Source organism: Cloeon dipterum, chromosome 1, assembly GCF_949628265.1.
Source record: "Cloeon dipterum chromosome 1, ieCloDipt1.1, whole genome shotgun sequence".
Taxonomy (NCBI): domain Eukaryota; kingdom Metazoa; phylum Arthropoda; class Insecta; order Ephemeroptera; family Baetidae; genus Cloeon; species Cloeon dipterum.
Window position 1 is genome coordinate 26,400,354 of NC_088786.1, and position 15,782 is coordinate 26,416,135.

Sequence of the window (15,782 nt, forward strand, 5' to 3'; positions counted from 1 at the left end):
ACAGCAGGAGGAGAGTCGAGAGATGACTTCACGGGGGAGTGGACCGAGTGGACGCTGCAGTCGGAAATCATCGATCATCGTCGCGCACACAGCACACCCCTCACGTGTGTTTGTTTACATTTTGTTTATTTTCATTTTGAGGTATTGCTGTTCTGTCCAGGTTCTGTCTGTGTTGTCTTGACTGCTGAGCCGCGATTTGTGAGTTATATATTTATAAATGTAGATAGAGTTGAAATTATTGTGAATATTGCAAGGTGTAGATATAAAGGGTTTATTTTACACAACAAATTAAAAAGGATTATAGTTTCTTTTCACGGTTTTCAATATACATATACAAACGTATGTATGTATATGTAATATACATAATACATTCATATATCATGCTCACATAATACATACTTTTGTTTTGGTCTTAGCCCTAGCAGGTACGTGTACCAAGATGAGCAACAGAAGAGGAAAATTTCACCAAAAGAGAAAAATCGAACATCAAAACCTTGGTCATTCAAATAAAAGGCCCAAAGGTGAAGAGCATGCTCAACTCAAATTGAAAGAGGTGGATGTTGGAGTGACTGAATACGTCAGTGATTGCCCTGGATTTTCTGGAATCATCAAACAGCGGTAAGATGTATTTTGTGGAATTTCGGAATTTTTATTAACCTTGAAACAATTTAGTTTTTCTGACTTTCTAGTCAACGAAATTGATTTGGATGATCAAGAGATACATCTGACTGACACGAACCCAACAATTCTAGATGGTACCTACGTTTTTATATGCCAGATTAATTATTTGCAAACTTTTTTCAAACTCAAATTTTTTATTTAGAACCATTTGATCAGTCAGACTTCGTTAGCAATGACGATTTCACAGATGTCATTTCTAAAGATGATTGGGAAGCTCTCAAAACATTAGCAGATACTAAGAGTGGTTCAGTTGACATAGATGTGAGTTCAGCTTCATATTTTTGGTGTGAACCTACATGCTTATTATTTCTTCAGGTCTCTACAAAAAGCAAAGATGAGAGGAGGCAAATCCATGAATCAATCAAGAAGGTTTACAAAAATGAGCTAACTGCCAATACAAAAGACATGGGTGACAAAAAATTTATCACAGTGATATTTAAAACAGGTAAATTTTTTATAAGAGTTGAAATCTAATTTATAAAACTTTGACATATTAAGACACCAGGAGGACTTATTACAATAACAAGAATCGTTATGTGCATTTCACACTCTACAAAGAGAACACCGACACCATGGAAGCTGCTAATCTGATCGCACGGAATCTACAGTAAATTTAATCTTATACTAAACTTAAAGAAGGCCCATAAAATTTACTTGCCTCCCTTCAGTCTGCGTCCTGGCTCAATAAATTTTGCTGGCACCAAGGACAAGCGAGCAAAGACTTGTCAAAAGATGAGCGTGATGAATGTGAAGCCCAGCAGAATATTTAATGCTGTCAAATCTCTGAGAGGCATGAAAGTCGATGGGTTCAAGTTCTGTACAAAACCTCTGCAGCTGGGAATGTTGAATGGAAACAGATTCCAAATCGTTCTCAGGTAAAATATATTTCATAAACATTTTAACGGTTGTATTGTGAAATATTTTTCTTGCAAAAGGAACGTTTCTGCTTCTGATGAGCAAATTGAGCCGGTTATGAATTCTTTGCTAGAAAATGGATTCCTGAACTACTTTGGACTGCAAAGATTCGGAACTCAATCAGTTCCAACCTATCAAGTTGGAAAAGCTCTTGTTACTGGAAATTGGCAAGAGGTAATACATTTTTAATGTGGCTTTTAATATTGATTATTCCAAATTTGGACAATGTTCAGGCGGTTGATTTGATTCTGAAGCCAAGAGATGGCTTTGATTATCCAGACATGGCAAAAGCCCGAGAAATATGGCTGGAAACAAAAGACGCTGACGCTGCATTTCAACAATTGACGAGAAAAACGTCTGTTGAAGCTCAGCTCTTGAGAGGCCTGAAAGAAAACCACAAGAATGACTTGGTCAATGCTCTAGAGTCGGTGAGTGAGCTCCAAGTGTGTCGTCTGCAAATAGCTATTTTTGACTTTAGATTCCAAGAAATACTCGACTCCTTTACTTGCACTCTTACCAGAGCTACATTTGGAATCACGTTCTCTCAAGAAGGATCAAGGAGTATGGCTTCAAGCCAGTAGTAGGAGACCTTGTGCTTGCCAATGGAAGCAAGATAGAAGAGAGTGAATGCGACCTAACTGGTTAGTGAATTATCAATTTCCAAAATATCAACTCACTGCCTTGTTTAGAAGAATGTCCAAAACAGGAGCCATCAAAACTGCCAAACGTGCTTCCAATTACAGCTGATGATTTGGAAAAGCATTCCATCTTTGATGTTGTCCTTCCTTTGCCAGGCTTCAATGTCAAATATCCAGAAAACAAGTGTTTAGAGTGGTTCAATGAACTGTTTGAAAAAGATGGTTTGACAATTGATTCGATGAAGCAAAATGTCAGGTATATGGCGTGACCAGTTTCAAAATTAAGCACTAACTGTTCATTATTTTAGAAAGTACAGCATGGGTGGTGCTTATCGGAAAGTGGCATGTTTGCCAAAGAATGTGAGCTGGAAAGTAGTGCAGTATGACAATGTAGCTGAGCCACTTGTGCTCTCTGATCTGGATATACTTGACAAAAAGGAAATAGTGAAATGTTCAGGTAATTTTGCATTTAAAATTTCGCATTATTAATGTTGTCTTTTCCCAGTGTTATCCAACTTTTTTATACCTAATTGATTGAAAAAAATACTCAGCACTTTTTAAGTTTGAATCCATTTTTAGTTTTGGTAATTTTGTTGTAGAGGGGAAATACAAAGCACTTGTGTTGGACTTCTGCTTGCCATCTTCCGTTTATGCTACAATGGCTCTGAGGGAGGTGTTGAAAATGGACACAAGCACACACAGCCAGAAAGCTCTGAACCCTCTAGAAGACAAGGATTCTGCTGTTGCTGCTGCGGCCAAGGACGATGGAGAGAGGTAGGAGACACTTTTTTGTTGTAATTAGTGAAAGACGAAAGGATTATCAATTGTTTAAATTGTTTATTAAACTCTATTTTGCTTTCTTAACATTATTTTCATCCTTATATGGATTAAGCAACACAAAGTACATTAATTATTTGTGAAGGAGGGCAAAAATGTATTTCACTAACAGGAAATCCTTCATTTGCGGGATATAACATTTCATTTCAAAAGGTAGTTGGTGTTAAAAATGTACATCACAAAATTTCTTATGGTGGAACCGTTTTATCTGATTCTATTTCACAAACATTGAGTTGCCAAACGTCATTGCAAATACATTTAATTAGTATTACACAACTTAAAAACAGCAACACAGAGAAGGTAAATTACAACATTTTCTGCTTTGTGCAATATCAAGTAAAATTAAACATTAAGTAATATTCCCATTTGTGTTGTGTAGTTTAATCCTCCAAACCGTGTACCAAGCGATATACTTCCGAGTTTTTAAGGTGTTCAAATCCAGGAGTAAACTTCTGGAAGTTAACTCTGCAAAGTGCAACAAATGAGATACTGATATTTAGCGTGTTTCCTGTCAATACCCTAACGTGTGGCCAACAATTACTTCAGCACTTGCGCTCATCATCTCGGCAATTTCGTCTTCCGACAATTGTGGTGCAGGAGAATGTGTCCTGAAAGTTTCTCGGTGTTAGCCCCTAAGTGCCCAGCCGGAATTTTGAATTTCTAATTTGATTTAACGAATTTACAAGTACAAAAACTTGGGACTCACCTGCTTAATTTTAAACTTCTACCTTGGAACTAAGTATAGGGGTGTAAATTCTAAAATTCTTAACAGGGAGAAACAGGAGTTGCCAAATGAAGGTTTTCATGCAAGAGAATGTACTCAATGTGGAATCACTTTAATAGCCTTTTCAATATAACAATGTAGAAAAATAAATATTCATTTATTTAGAGTGCTGGGCCCAAGGGGCTAGGTTGAGGATGTTGTTCCTTGAGAACGTTCAGGGAAAACCTAAAAAAGGAACAAACTCTTGTTTAGTGTGGGTCCCCGTGAACTTGAGGAGATGAGTCAGTTTTTGGGATTTGGAGAAATGTGTACGTTTTTATGTCTAGCGTAGATTGGAAAAACACAGGACAGAACAACAATCTACATCATAGCAGAGGTGGGGTAGAGGTCACATCAAAATATGAATACATAAAATGTAGTGTAAAATTCAAAAACATCAAACACAAAGTATGAAAATCGCCTACAAAATTAGACATAATCAGAAACACCAGCATTTTGCGTTCATCATTTAACAGCTGCTTGCGAATTTGCATGGGAAGTGAAGTTTTACTAGAAAGTGTTTGGATTCTGGATCGTCGCCAGGCTATTTCTATTTCAGTCATCGTTACTAGAACTTTGAACCTTTTTTTGATTTGCCGATCAGTCGTAAATTAGAAAGTCATTTAAAAATAGACACCTTTTCCACGCAGCAAATTCACAGTGCCAGTATGCCGTGTTTCAAAAAGTGAACTTTCAATTTGTATACCTATAAGGTGGTTCTGGCACCGGCTGCAAAGGGTGAGCCACCGGCCTTTGGGGCTCTCTAGGGGGCTTTTGCTGAGGGGGTGGCAAGAACTCTTGGTTGCCCTGATCCGCGCTGTTGGGCTGGTGCACTGTAGGCGTGTACTTGTAAGGCAGTCCGTTGATCAACTTGCTAGGTGCAGTCCACTTCATGGGAATTACGCACTGCACAGCGCAGGCAGGCTTGGCCAGAGGCTTTGGCCCAGTGCAAGGGTGGAAAATTGGGGCCGGTTTCACCTGGAGAGTTTTTGATGTAAATTTTCTTTCCTTTATTGTCATTAAATCAACTAACCTCAAATGGTTTGAACGCCTCTTCCTTGGTCGGGAAAGCATTTCCCTGGAAAGCGATGGGGGTGAGTGGCAAGCTAGGGCGATACCTGGATCCAGCCTTTGGCAGCTCATAGATTTTTCCAAATTCGTCCTCTTCTAGGCGAGGAAGGGTGATAGTTGGCGCGTAAATGGTCTTCTGTGCCTTGTTGATCCTTCTTCTGCACTGCTCGGTGAAATCGAGCGTCACTCACAACGCACTTGCCAAATTAAATTTTAGATTGCGTACCTCTTCCAAGTGCATCTTGTGCTTCAGTTGATACTCGAGCAGCTCCTTCTGCCGCTTGGTTAGCTGGTGTTGTTGCTGGAAATACTGATTCGATGGTGGAGGTGAGACTACCTGAGCAGCCGGCTGCTGTGCAGCCTTCTCGATTGCCACCAGTTCTGGGTCATCCCCATTGACGGCGTTGCTCACGGCAACTGGTGGTTCAGTCGTTCCGTTTTGAACAGGAGCTTCCTCCTGCTTCGGCTGTTGAGGTTCCTCAACCTAAAAATAACGCCTCTTTGTTATTTCAATTCTAATTTTATCGCCGCAGATTCGATCTTAATGACGCAATTAAAGACACCCGCTCTTTCACTTTCGCGCCGGCAGCGAGCCCCTGCCCATCCCAGAACGCAACCTGCAGAGCTTGACTGCCGAACGGTTAGTCTATCTACCTCGAGACTATGAAAGCATTGCTTTTAGATTTCATCGAATGACAAGAAAATTATTAAAAAATCAGTTTAGTTTATTTTACTCAACTGCTTTTAATATTCATTAAAAAAATCGAAAAACCTGACAATATCATTTACCCTCTTCTTGTTTTTGTGCTTCAGCGCCTTGATTTTTTAACTGTCAGTTGGGCAGTAAAGCCCAGAAGCTCTCGTGTGCAGCAGACAGATTTCTTGGCAGCCGAAGCAAAAGTAAAGTGCCCGCGCTCGCTGTTGTGTAATCTAAATTTCACCACACCTCAATACTTGGCGCGACTATTGTGAAGCAAAGTGGCGCTCTGCGTCGGGATTCCCGGCCCGCTTGGGGGTGTTTGATTAAATTTCGCAAATTTTTTAATTCCGATCCTACGCTAGTTTGCTAACACTAAATCAACTATGCGATTTATATACAATTCGCAAAATCGACAGCATTGTTTTGCGATTTTATTTTGAGCATTTTTTAAGCCTAATTGAATTAATAAAATTAATACGCACTCATTTCAATTATGCTTTTTATTAAAAACAATAGTTTAGATCGTGTGCCAATTTACCATACTTAGGTGAATTTTATACAATTGCTGTAGATACTTTTTTTCATTCGATGTTAAAAATAGATCGCACGTAGTAGTCTGGCCATGAACACCAATTAGCAATTTCAAACGCGAATTTCGCTTTTCGGCCCAATGTCACCATTGTAAAATCAGAATCGGATTGTTTACTCACAGACGTCATTTCGCACTGAATTAAAAACCAAACGACCGCAGCAACAAACTCTCTCCTGTGAACCGGGCGAACGCTCTCACAAAACTACAAAAGATTCCAACAATCTGACTTCATAAATAGAATCGCTGCCTTCCCCTGAACGCACACGAGTGTGTATTGTATAGATGTGAGAGCGAACGTGAAGCAACTTCCCCTTGCACTCCCGCAAGTTCGCGTGGTGTCCTCGGCAAACCTTGGCCCCCTAAAGTTACGATATTTACGCCAATTGCGGTGCCAAAAATGCACTTCGATTAACTCAATCGACGATGCAACTGACGCCATCTACCGCGTCTCTAGTCTGAACTGTTCTTTCTTCGTTTTGTCGCGTCGCACAATTAAACCGTCCACATACGCACTAAAGTCGCAAGTCGGATTTTCACTCCACAATTCGTTAAATTTACAGTCGTAAATACTTACCGGAACTGGTTCTGGCTCTGGAGTCGGCTCTTTTGGAGGTGGAGGCGTCGGCTCCTGTGGAGGCGGTGTAGGCTCCTTAGGAGGAGGAGTGGGTTCTTTTGGTGGAGGAGTGGGCTCCTTAGGTGGTGGTGTCGGTTCTTTGGGTGCCGGGGGTGGAGTGGGCTCTTTTGGTGGGGGCACTGGGGTACGTGGTTTGGGTGGCTGCTTGCGCGGGATTATCTGCGGTTTCAAGGTCTTTGGCAAGGTCATGGTTTTGCCTCTCTTCTGTTCCTCCTCCAGAAGCAGTTGGTAAGTTCCCGAGTTGGCTAAATGTTCGAACCTCGGCTCGAATTTGTGGAAGTTAACGCTAGAATTTGGTTAGAGCAAGCTGAAAATTTGCATCAGTGACCAAACACATGATCACAGTGTGTTCGTGTGTGCGTGTGGATCAGGCGAGGACGATATGTCTACACAGTACGGGGGACGGACGTACTTACCCCAGTGCGTTACCAACAACAACCTCGGCGTGCGCGGACATGGTCTCGGCGATTACCTCCTCGGTGAAGCACGTCTCCGCCTCTTCTATGTTCAGGGTGCCTAGTGCCACGTGCCTCTTGGTTGCGGCTGCAGCGACGGGGGTTGCCAAGGCTGGTCTTGTACCGCTCGGCTGAGCAACCTGAATTAATGACCTCGTTAATGGGAATTGCAAAAAATGACTTTTCAACACGTACTGTGAGATCATCGAGCTGAGCCATGGGCTTGTAGGGTTTCATAACTTTGCCAGTGTTGGCCTCGGATCTTCAAGAGGGTCAGTTACTTAGCGGAAAAGACTTACAAACTTTACCTGAGTAGGGAGAACAGGCAAGCGTTGCCAGCCTTTTTAATTGCCTCCAGGGCTTCATTGTGGGTCATCTCGGATGCTCGTATTCCGTTGATTTCCTCAACAATGTCGCCAATTCTAATACCCTGGTGTTCTGCTAGACTTCCAGCTTGCAGCTGAAATTTTGGGATTTAAAATAAATGCGTTCAATGTATATTTAACAGTTTGCAACAAGCTCGGTTGGATTTAAAATTGCACATCCCGATTTTTAATTGCAATCAATTTATATTTATCGTTATCGCTTGTTTAAAATTATCATATCATTACAAAACATTTTATTAATGAAATTTTTTGCATTTTTTGTCTTCAAATGCTACTAAAATCACCCTGATAACGCTGAGGGGAAGTCCGAATTCGCGTCCTCCATTAAGTCTCAGGCCCCAGCTCTGGCCTTCCTCCTTGTTTAGCGTAATCTGGATGTTCGTAGAGATGGGAACCGGCGTGGGTTCAGTTGGGAATCCATTGGTGAGTCCGTTGGTCAGCACGGGTGAGGATTTAATGGCGGCGTGGTGAGGCACCGGGGAAGCAATGATGGGCTTAAACATTGGGGGTTCTGGGGCAACCTGCACTTTGGGGGCTTCGCACTCAGCTGTTGGGACAACTGCTTCATCCGCGGGAACGGCCGGAGCTGGTTCGGCTGCAGGTTCAATTGGAGCTGCAGGTTCAGCAGGAGCGGCTGGTTCTGGTTGTGGCTGGGCTGCAGGCTCGGGGGCGGGTTCCGCAGGGGGTGCCTCCGTGGGTTCGGCGGGAGCGGGTTGGGGCTCGGATAGGAGTTGGGAGGCTTGTTCGGTAATTTGTGCAACTTCCTCGTCAGCCATGCGTTGGTTTGGAGACCTTTCAAGATCTCAAAGTATGAATCTAGGCACATGAAAGAAAATATTGTTTACAATTTTTATTCAAATTAAAAAACAATAACCTTCTAAGTTCTAAATTAATTGGGTAGAAAACTAGACAACAAATGATTTTGACTGGTGTGCCTTTGCTTAATTTGATAATATCTTAATTACGAAAGAAGCATTATTAAATACGATGCTCGGATCAAATTGATATCTAGGCACACAAAAGCATTGTGCTGCGTCGACAAAGCGCGCTCGGTGACGAAAATAGCCGTGGAGGTTGCTTTATTGGATCAGCCGTGTAGCGATTGAGCGGAATCGCCTTTGCTATTCTTGAAAGGCGAGTTGTGAGGCGATGCCCGCCAGCGGCATGGTTACCGCAATTTCACCCCCTCTCAACAATAATGCCAATGACACTTGGGTGACATAATCTTAAAGTTTTAGAACTCTCAAATTATGTTAAACTCTTCATTCATACATTTGATTTTTAGAAAAATATACCTGGAAACAGATAATTTATCTCTTGATGAATGACCTGTCACGCAAAAATATTTCATATCGGTGTCAAAAGAGCGTGTGACTTAAAAAAAAGATATTTTAAGAATGAATATGTTGGTGACGACTTTGAGAGCATATTTTAACCTCTGACGTTATAAAAAAATAGGAAAACCCAATGAAATGCGTAAAACATCTCATGGCTCACAGGTGTCAAGTTTCCAACCCAGCGAAAAAAGTTTAAATCTCTAATCAAATCAAAAGCAGTATTCTTAAAAATAATTTGCTTGATGAGGGGAACCTCTGTCCCCTGAGTGACTTACCCCTGAGAGTGCGTCGGTCAAGGAGAGTGCAGGGACCACCAGATCATCACCAGAAGTCACTGGTGAGCGGACTAAGAGCACTCACTCTCGCGACGGACCACCCCCCAGTCAAATTTAGTCTTTGAGCCGCCACAGAGAAGCGCCAAGAATCCCTCACTTGTAGGACACAAAGCGCAGATAAGACGGTGGTTGCCGTGCCAATTATAAACTTTTCGCGTCGGGCGTCGCACAAAGCTGCCGCACCACCCTGTCATATCTGTCGTTGGACTATATTTTTTGACGAGAGGGCTCATTGTCACATAATTAACAGAGCGTATAGTAATGAGGCTGATAATGAGGAAGAAAAGACATAAACTTTCCGTGAGTTCCCATACGATCGTTTTATTTAAATTTTATGTTCATTTTACTTTTCATGACTAGGTATTATTTACGTGTAGTTCAGTCGTGTTCATAAACATCCCTTTGGGGAATTTTGATGTCTGACTTACGAGGTCAACTATCGTTATTAAGTATTTATATTAAGGAAAAATATTGACATTTAAAATTATTTTATTATTTTGTTCTAATCAAAAGCTAAAGAGAGACAGGTTTCAATACCTTTGAAGGCTTTTCTTTTAATTAATCACGACTTCATAAACATATAATCACATTAAAAGTCAGTGCACTTATAAAATAAATTATTTGAGAGTCGATGACAAGTCCAAAGCTTCCAGCGGTTTTATAAAATTTACAACCGGAAAAAGTGTGTTCCCCTGATGTGGAGGCAGCAGGTCCGAGAAATAGCTGTTTTCTCTGAAAGGCATCAGAGCTGGCGACGGTGGGATCACAAATTTTATGGGGGTATTCAGCGAAATCGGTGGGGGCCACGAGTAGGACCGGAAGTCTTGATGCAAACTAGTAACAGGAGGACAGAAGAGGGTATTGTTTGTGTACATTTCCGAGTAGGTCCCTCTGGTCGACTCGTCGGAATTCCTGCAAATTCATGATTAAAAATGAATGCAAACCAACAGCAAGTACTTACCTCGTTGGTTTTGAGGCTTCACGGAATCCTTTAGCAAATGGATTGCTAGCTATTTTTAAACGAGTTATCTGAAAATGATTGCAATAATGAGCTCTCATGAAAAATCAGTGCCAATCAATAATTCAATGAAGCTGTTTAATATCAACTCACTTGCTGGTTTTGATAAGCAGTAACCGTTGTGAATTTTGTCTCGGGAAAGTTACATGTGTGGAGATCGGAGTTTGGAATGATGCCCTTCTTTAGACTTTGCAGAGCTGCTTGTGCTTGGACGTCAGCTGGTGTATCCAAGTCGGTGGTTCGGAGGATGTGCACTCGCGGTTGATACTTGTGCATGGAGTGTAAAGAAACCTTGAATTCCAAAAATAACGAATTACTCAACATTAGTAATCAATTGTAAGCAATTAAATCATGAATTATGTGTATATGTTTTACTCACTTGTCCCCTGACCATCGGTCTTCTGTTGTTGGTCAGTTTGAGTTTATCGAAACTGACAACCCCCTGGGCCATCCACAGCTGTCCAGTTGCGGGAGAATCTGGATGAATGTATGTGCTGCGAGGTAGTGGAGGGTCGCCAGCCCCAGCTACGGTCCATTGCGAACTGCAATGAAACACAAAATAATGTTTAGATTTTTGAGGATTTGCTCGCTTTTTTGTTGATTTTCTGACTCATGTTGAGTGTCTCTAGCTAAAGACCGGGCCATTAATAAACTGCGACGAGGAGTAAAATAGAATTTGATTCACCCCTTCTCTACGTGCAACGTGCCGAGCAATTAGAATTTAAGGTGGACAATCAAAATAACTGCTTTTTTGTCTTGCATCCCAAGAATTTTCCCTTTGTTAACGCAAAAATACTTAACATCAATGAATGTTTTGCAACTATATGGACGTGATTCGTGATGGTAGTTTATTAATGTAAATATTTTTAAGGGTGGGAAAACTACAAATTCGTACAAATTCGACGTGTTGGAACGTGAATAGAAACAATCAATTGAAGTAAAGAAGATAGAGCTGTAAAGCTTAACGCTCATTTTACATAAGCACGCTGATTGCGTCAGCGCGTTGGCAAAAACATAGTGGGACGTTAGACTAATGGCGAAAGCTGAATAGGTGAAAGAGCCACCTCCATTTGTTTCAAATACTGAAAGTTGACGAAAGAAAGCCACTAGCTGACGTTAGCTGTTCTTCTCACCTGTGGTAAACATATCTATATCTCTTGTCGTCCACCGGTAGGATGTCCAAAAATACTATGTAGCTCGCCTCAGGGTCAAGATTGTGGACTCGAATTTTAACTGTTGGAAACATCCGTCTGAAACATAAAAAAATAATTTAGATGATTACTTCATTTTAATGAAATAAAGTACAATGAAAGAGGCAGTACATCAAGAAATTATTCAAAATTAATACAAAAATAAACTTCATTCACGTCGCCTTCCCAGCTGTTGCGGCGCCAGAAGCAATTTGAAAGAGCACTTTTCTCAACGGCCGCTACAGGATGTGGTTATGATTATTACCTAACTAATACACGTTATTCAGTCATGATTGATCCCTGTAAACGCCGGTGCTTTTACAATGTACAATAACAAGGCAATCCTCCCCTTTGTTTAATGGTCCGTGAAGTCGACTAACTAAATGCACAGGTAATAAAAGGGACCTCTTGCGTTGCGTGGGTGCCAACTTAAATCGAATGTTTGCGCTAAAACGGTTTAGTACAAGACCGCGGGTGTGGTTTGAGTTTAAAATATATAAGACTCATCGGAAAATTTTAATGCTAAGGAATAATACGTTTTATTTTTTAGCTTTCTAAAAAAATGTTAAGTTGAAATGGAACTGTATCAATGTCAAGTCATTCTTAACTGAGATGTTATATTATTTTGCTCGCTCCCTGCCTCACTTTACCATTTGAAAGACAAATCTTGCCAATTTTACATTGTAAATGTGACCAAAAGTTCGACTTATTTATTTATTGTTCAGCAACTTGTCCTGCAACAGAGTTAATCCTCACTTTCACAACCGCTGATGCGGCCGAGTGGAGTGGTCATTATTTTTAAGAGCGGCCGTTGACTTGTTGTGAGCAAATGCTTCTTGGACGACCGCCCAGTGAGTTTGATTCCGTCAGTTCCACCGCAGTTCGTCATGCCACCCTCGTCAGACAACTTCTGAGAAAGCAATCCGCCGTCTTTTCTTTTCTTTCTTATTTAATTACAAACTTTTTTACTGCCAAAGTTTATTTCCGCCGTGTGAAATAATTTTTCCGTGCCACGACCTCGTTTGAATTACTTCACGAATTCTCCACCCGACCGTGTGTGCAGTGTGAATAAATTAAAAGTTGAAAATTCTCGCTGCACGTTTGGTGCCGCAGCTAATGGCTTCCTTTGTTTGATGTTATTAACTCCACCCTCTCTTAATGGCCTGACTAGTTACTTGTGGCGATGATGTGGTTAATAAAGCAATTCCGCCCCCTCAATGCGCCACGATCGGCACCCTCCTTCACTTGGTTAGTTGGCTCACCTAATTGCCCTCATCGACGGTCGGCCGACGCCGCATAGGAAAAACTGCCACTAACAGGTATCACGTGTGAGAAACTCAAACATCGCGTTTATTTCCCCGCTGCTGAGCCAAACGATTAATTTATTGTTTGTTGGTTTCTCAGTTATTTTGTCGGTTCAACCCCTCAGAAGCTAACAGCATCTGTCAAATTGCTTGTCGGCCGCAAAAAGCAGATTTGTCTGATGTTTAGCTCACCACAATGTCGGTGTTTTGAATGCCACAGCAAAATTTTATATCTGAGTGTAGAAAGGGCGAATATCGTATAATTTTTTTCTCACGACGTCGAGTGACTTTTAAATTTAATTTTTTTTTGTCCAGGACTATCAAATCCAACGTAATACAAACTAAATTGAAATTTATGTTTCATATTTCATCCTTCAAATTATTAATAAAGTTTTGACACCTTTTTTACCCTGACACCTTTGAATTTTGATTACAAGAAATCTTGCTGTGAATCGCGAATGCTGGATTTAACACGTACGCGTGCTTTTAATGCGTCCAATATATTCCCTGATCGGCCATAAATTCTGTACACCTTGTGCTATTGACGCTTTCCGGCCCATCCATATAATTATAGCTCATTAATTACGCCAAATAGTCACGCTTTAAGCTGAACACTCCATTATTCATTCAAAGAGGAGTTGCTCGAGCCTCCGCACAAAATAAATTCGATCGCCTCAACACAAAGGAATATTCGATCAAACACTGTGATACCGGCGTTTTATATTTCGATCATGTAGGATGAACACCGAACCTATGGAACAGGAAAACACATGCAAAATTTCATTTAGTAGTTCGATTATATTTAAACATCTGGGCGAAACTGAAGGGCTTATTTAGATAACGATTTTTTGCTTTGAAGTGCTACAAAATAAATATTTTATTTTGCAAATGCGTTGGTAATCCATTTTTGACACTCAATTTACCTTCCAGCTTTGGTGATGATCATCTCAGTGTCGAGGGCGTGAAACTTCCTCCACAACTCCTTTGAGCACAACTCGACTTTAATGTCAGCTGGTCCAGGTAATCTGTCTTGCTGATCTTTCTCCAATTTTTCCTCCTGGCTTTTGGTGCCTGAAATGGAAAATCCATTCTCATATATTATGTAATTATGTTGTTTCATCAATTAGGAAATAAATTGATTTTATGGATAAACTTTGTTTGCATCTTAAGTCAATTTCACTCTTGAATGCTATCATACAAAATGCAAATCCGTGCGTGCACTGTCAGAACATTTGAAAAGTACTTGAGTTTACTTTCAATGCAGAGATAAAGCGAGTGCGGCGATTTTAAAAGAGTCTGCCCACTTGGTACTTTTTTCATTAGGTGCGTAATTGAGTTTTAATTTCAAGTAGTCTTGAGCTTATCATAAACTGCTGTGCATTACCATCAACAACCTCGCGCTAAAAAATAACGAGTCGAGATCATTTTGTCAAAACTGATTTGAAATGCTCTTATCAATTTGTTTGGCGGCGATTTATTTTTTCTCACGAGCTCATAAACAATTAAAATAAAACCGAATGAGATATAACTTCAGAGCTGAAAATTCTTGGTTGATTTCTACCGCTTTTTTATTTGTGCTCTTCTTGAGCCGCTCCTATATAGCTGTTAGAATTTCACAGCATCGAGGGTGACAGAAAAATCGGATGGAATCGAAGTGTTTGCGTTCCAATGTTTGCTTGACGTGATTGAGAGAGTAAGAGTACTAAAATCATCACTTCGGCGATCAAAGAGTGATTCCGCCATTGATATCTCCGCGCTTTCAAACACTCGAATCGGGTTGATAAGCGCGCGGCTCTTTCGTCGGTCTAGGTGCGACTCACTCACACCTTTCACACAAAGAACGAATTCGAGTCGCCGTGATATTGCAGACGTCGGCTTTTTTCTCAAGCTTTGAAAGTGATGCGAAAAATCATAATCACTGCTAATGAGCTGCTGATTGATATCGCTCAAGTGGCCGCGCAAGTGATAACAATTTCATTAAAATTTAATTTAAAAGAGCCGCTGAGAGATGCCGATTGTAGGATGTTCGCGATCTATTGAGAATTTCGCCCGATTGCTATTTAAGGCCTTTCTTGATTGTTTTAATAGGAACGAACTTGATGATGTTCGATTATATCTCGTTTGAGTGCTCTAAGAAAGAAAATATACACGTGCAAAAGTGATTTTTAATAGGAATCATTAAAATTTAAAGACTTTAAAACCTCGTCTAATTTATTGGTTCACAATAAGCTATTTTATTAATTATGGCCAGCTATATCACACGCACGGTCATAGCTTTTGAAAAAGATAAATAAGATAAAAGTTTTTGTGAATTAATTTAATTTTTGCGCTTAAAGCGAAACATTTAATTTTTATGGCAGGTTATCGTAATCTCTTCTGCATGAAAGGCACAAAACTAATAGTTTTGAAGTGTAAATGTCCACAAAAATTTGACAAGCTCTCAATTCCCACTTATCACACAAACTTATGAACTTTTGTGGCTAAGCGTAAGGCGAAATTAATCTACCCTTGTAAATGATAGTTTTTCATTATTTTGTTCGTTCTAATCGCCCACTCTTGCATATTCATTTTTGTTTTGATCATTCGATGATTTGGTGAGTATTGACTATTGCAAGAATAAACAAGCATAATTATGTTTCTTATCTCGAATACACAAGGATTTTCATTTTTGCCAGGAAATAAATTTGTCGTTCGCAGCATAGAAAAAAGTTTTGTCAGAACTCCCAAATTTTTACTTTTGAAATTTCGTAACAAAAGCAAATTTTTCGCTGCTTTTGATTTAAAGGCAGATGTGCATTTGGAACAATTCTATCTCTAATTGTCAAGTGTTTTAATGGGGCAATCAATGATAAAATTACAATTATTTCTTAGCTTTTTAATCGCAGCATTTTGATCTTAAGATATTCGCATTTACATCGACAAATAA

At 40.3% G+C, this 15,782-nt stretch overlaps 2 protein-coding genes across 4 annotated transcripts; one reads left to right on the plus strand and one right to left on the minus strand.

Annotated features, from left to right (window-relative positions):
* The first annotated feature begins 79 nt into the window (after positions 1-79).
* On the plus strand, positions 80-14,014 carry Pus7 (pseudouridine synthase 7). 2 transcript variants are annotated; one of them, XM_065476356.1, is made up of 14 exons: positions 80-198; positions 417-618; positions 673-755; positions 824-942; positions 997-1,126; positions 1,180-1,288; positions 1,350-1,556; positions 1,617-1,770; positions 1,830-2,024; positions 2,075-2,237; positions 2,289-2,490; positions 2,543-2,691; positions 2,834-3,008; positions 13,787-14,014. In XM_065476356.1, exons 2-14 carry the CDS (start codon positions 440-442, stop codon positions 13,842-13,844), a joined length of 1,923 nt encoding a protein of 640 aa, XP_065332428.1. In that variant the 5' UTR covers positions 80-198; positions 417-439; the 3' UTR covers positions 13,845-14,014. The 2 variants fall into 2 exon arrangements, with proteins under 2 accessions (XP_065332428.1, XP_065332420.1); XM_065476348.1 differs by having other exon boundaries at positions 2,286-2,490; positions 13,787-14,012.
* On the minus strand, positions 3,052-9,431 carry LOC135934510 (proteoglycan 4-like). Of its 2 annotated transcripts, XM_065476328.1 has the most exons (11): positions 9,285-9,431; positions 7,957-8,488; positions 7,595-7,746; positions 7,482-7,548; positions 7,248-7,426; positions 6,772-7,117; positions 5,132-5,389; positions 4,868-5,068; positions 4,541-4,812; positions 3,590-3,679; positions 3,052-3,536 (listed from the first exon to the last, which is right to left on the minus strand). In XM_065476328.1, exons 2-11 carry the CDS (start codon positions 8,446-8,448, stop codon positions 3,452-3,454), a joined length of 2,142 nt encoding a protein of 713 aa, XP_065332400.1. In that variant the 5' UTR covers positions 8,449-8,488; positions 9,285-9,431; the 3' UTR covers positions 3,052-3,451. The 2 variants fall into 2 exon arrangements, with proteins under 2 accessions (XP_065332400.1, XP_065332408.1); XM_065476336.1 differs by lacking the exons at positions 3,052-3,536; positions 3,590-3,679 and adding an exon at positions 3,887-4,020.
* Positions 14,015-15,782: the final 1,768 nt, after the last annotated feature.

Excerpts from the sequence above, each read along its gene's own strand:
- Pus7 (XM_065476348.1), top strand. The coding sequence starts at position 440 with ATGAGCAACAGAAGAGGAAAATTTCACCAAAAGAGAAAAATCGAACAT. Across the intron at positions 1,557-1,616 it reads AGATTCCAAATCGTTCTCAG|GAACGTTTCTGCTTCTGATG; the intron begins GTAAAATATATT and ends TTCTTGCAAAAG. Across the intron at positions 3,009-13,786 it reads GCCAAGGACGATGGAGAGAG|CTTTGGTGATGATCATCTCA; the intron begins GTAGGAGACACT and ends TTTACCTTCCAG.
- LOC135934510 (XM_065476328.1), bottom strand. The coding sequence starts at position 8,448 with ATGGCTGACGAGGAAGTTGCACAAATTACCGAACAAGCCTCCCAACTC. Across the intron at positions 7,747-7,956 it reads TTCCCCTCAGCGTTATCAGG|CTGCAAGCTGGAAGTCTAGC; the intron begins GTGATTTTAGTA and ends CCAAAATTTCAG. Across the intron at positions 3,537-3,589 it reads ATTGTTGGCCACACGTTAGG|AGTTAACTTCCAGAAGTTTA; the intron begins GTATTGACAGGA and ends TGCACTTTGCAG.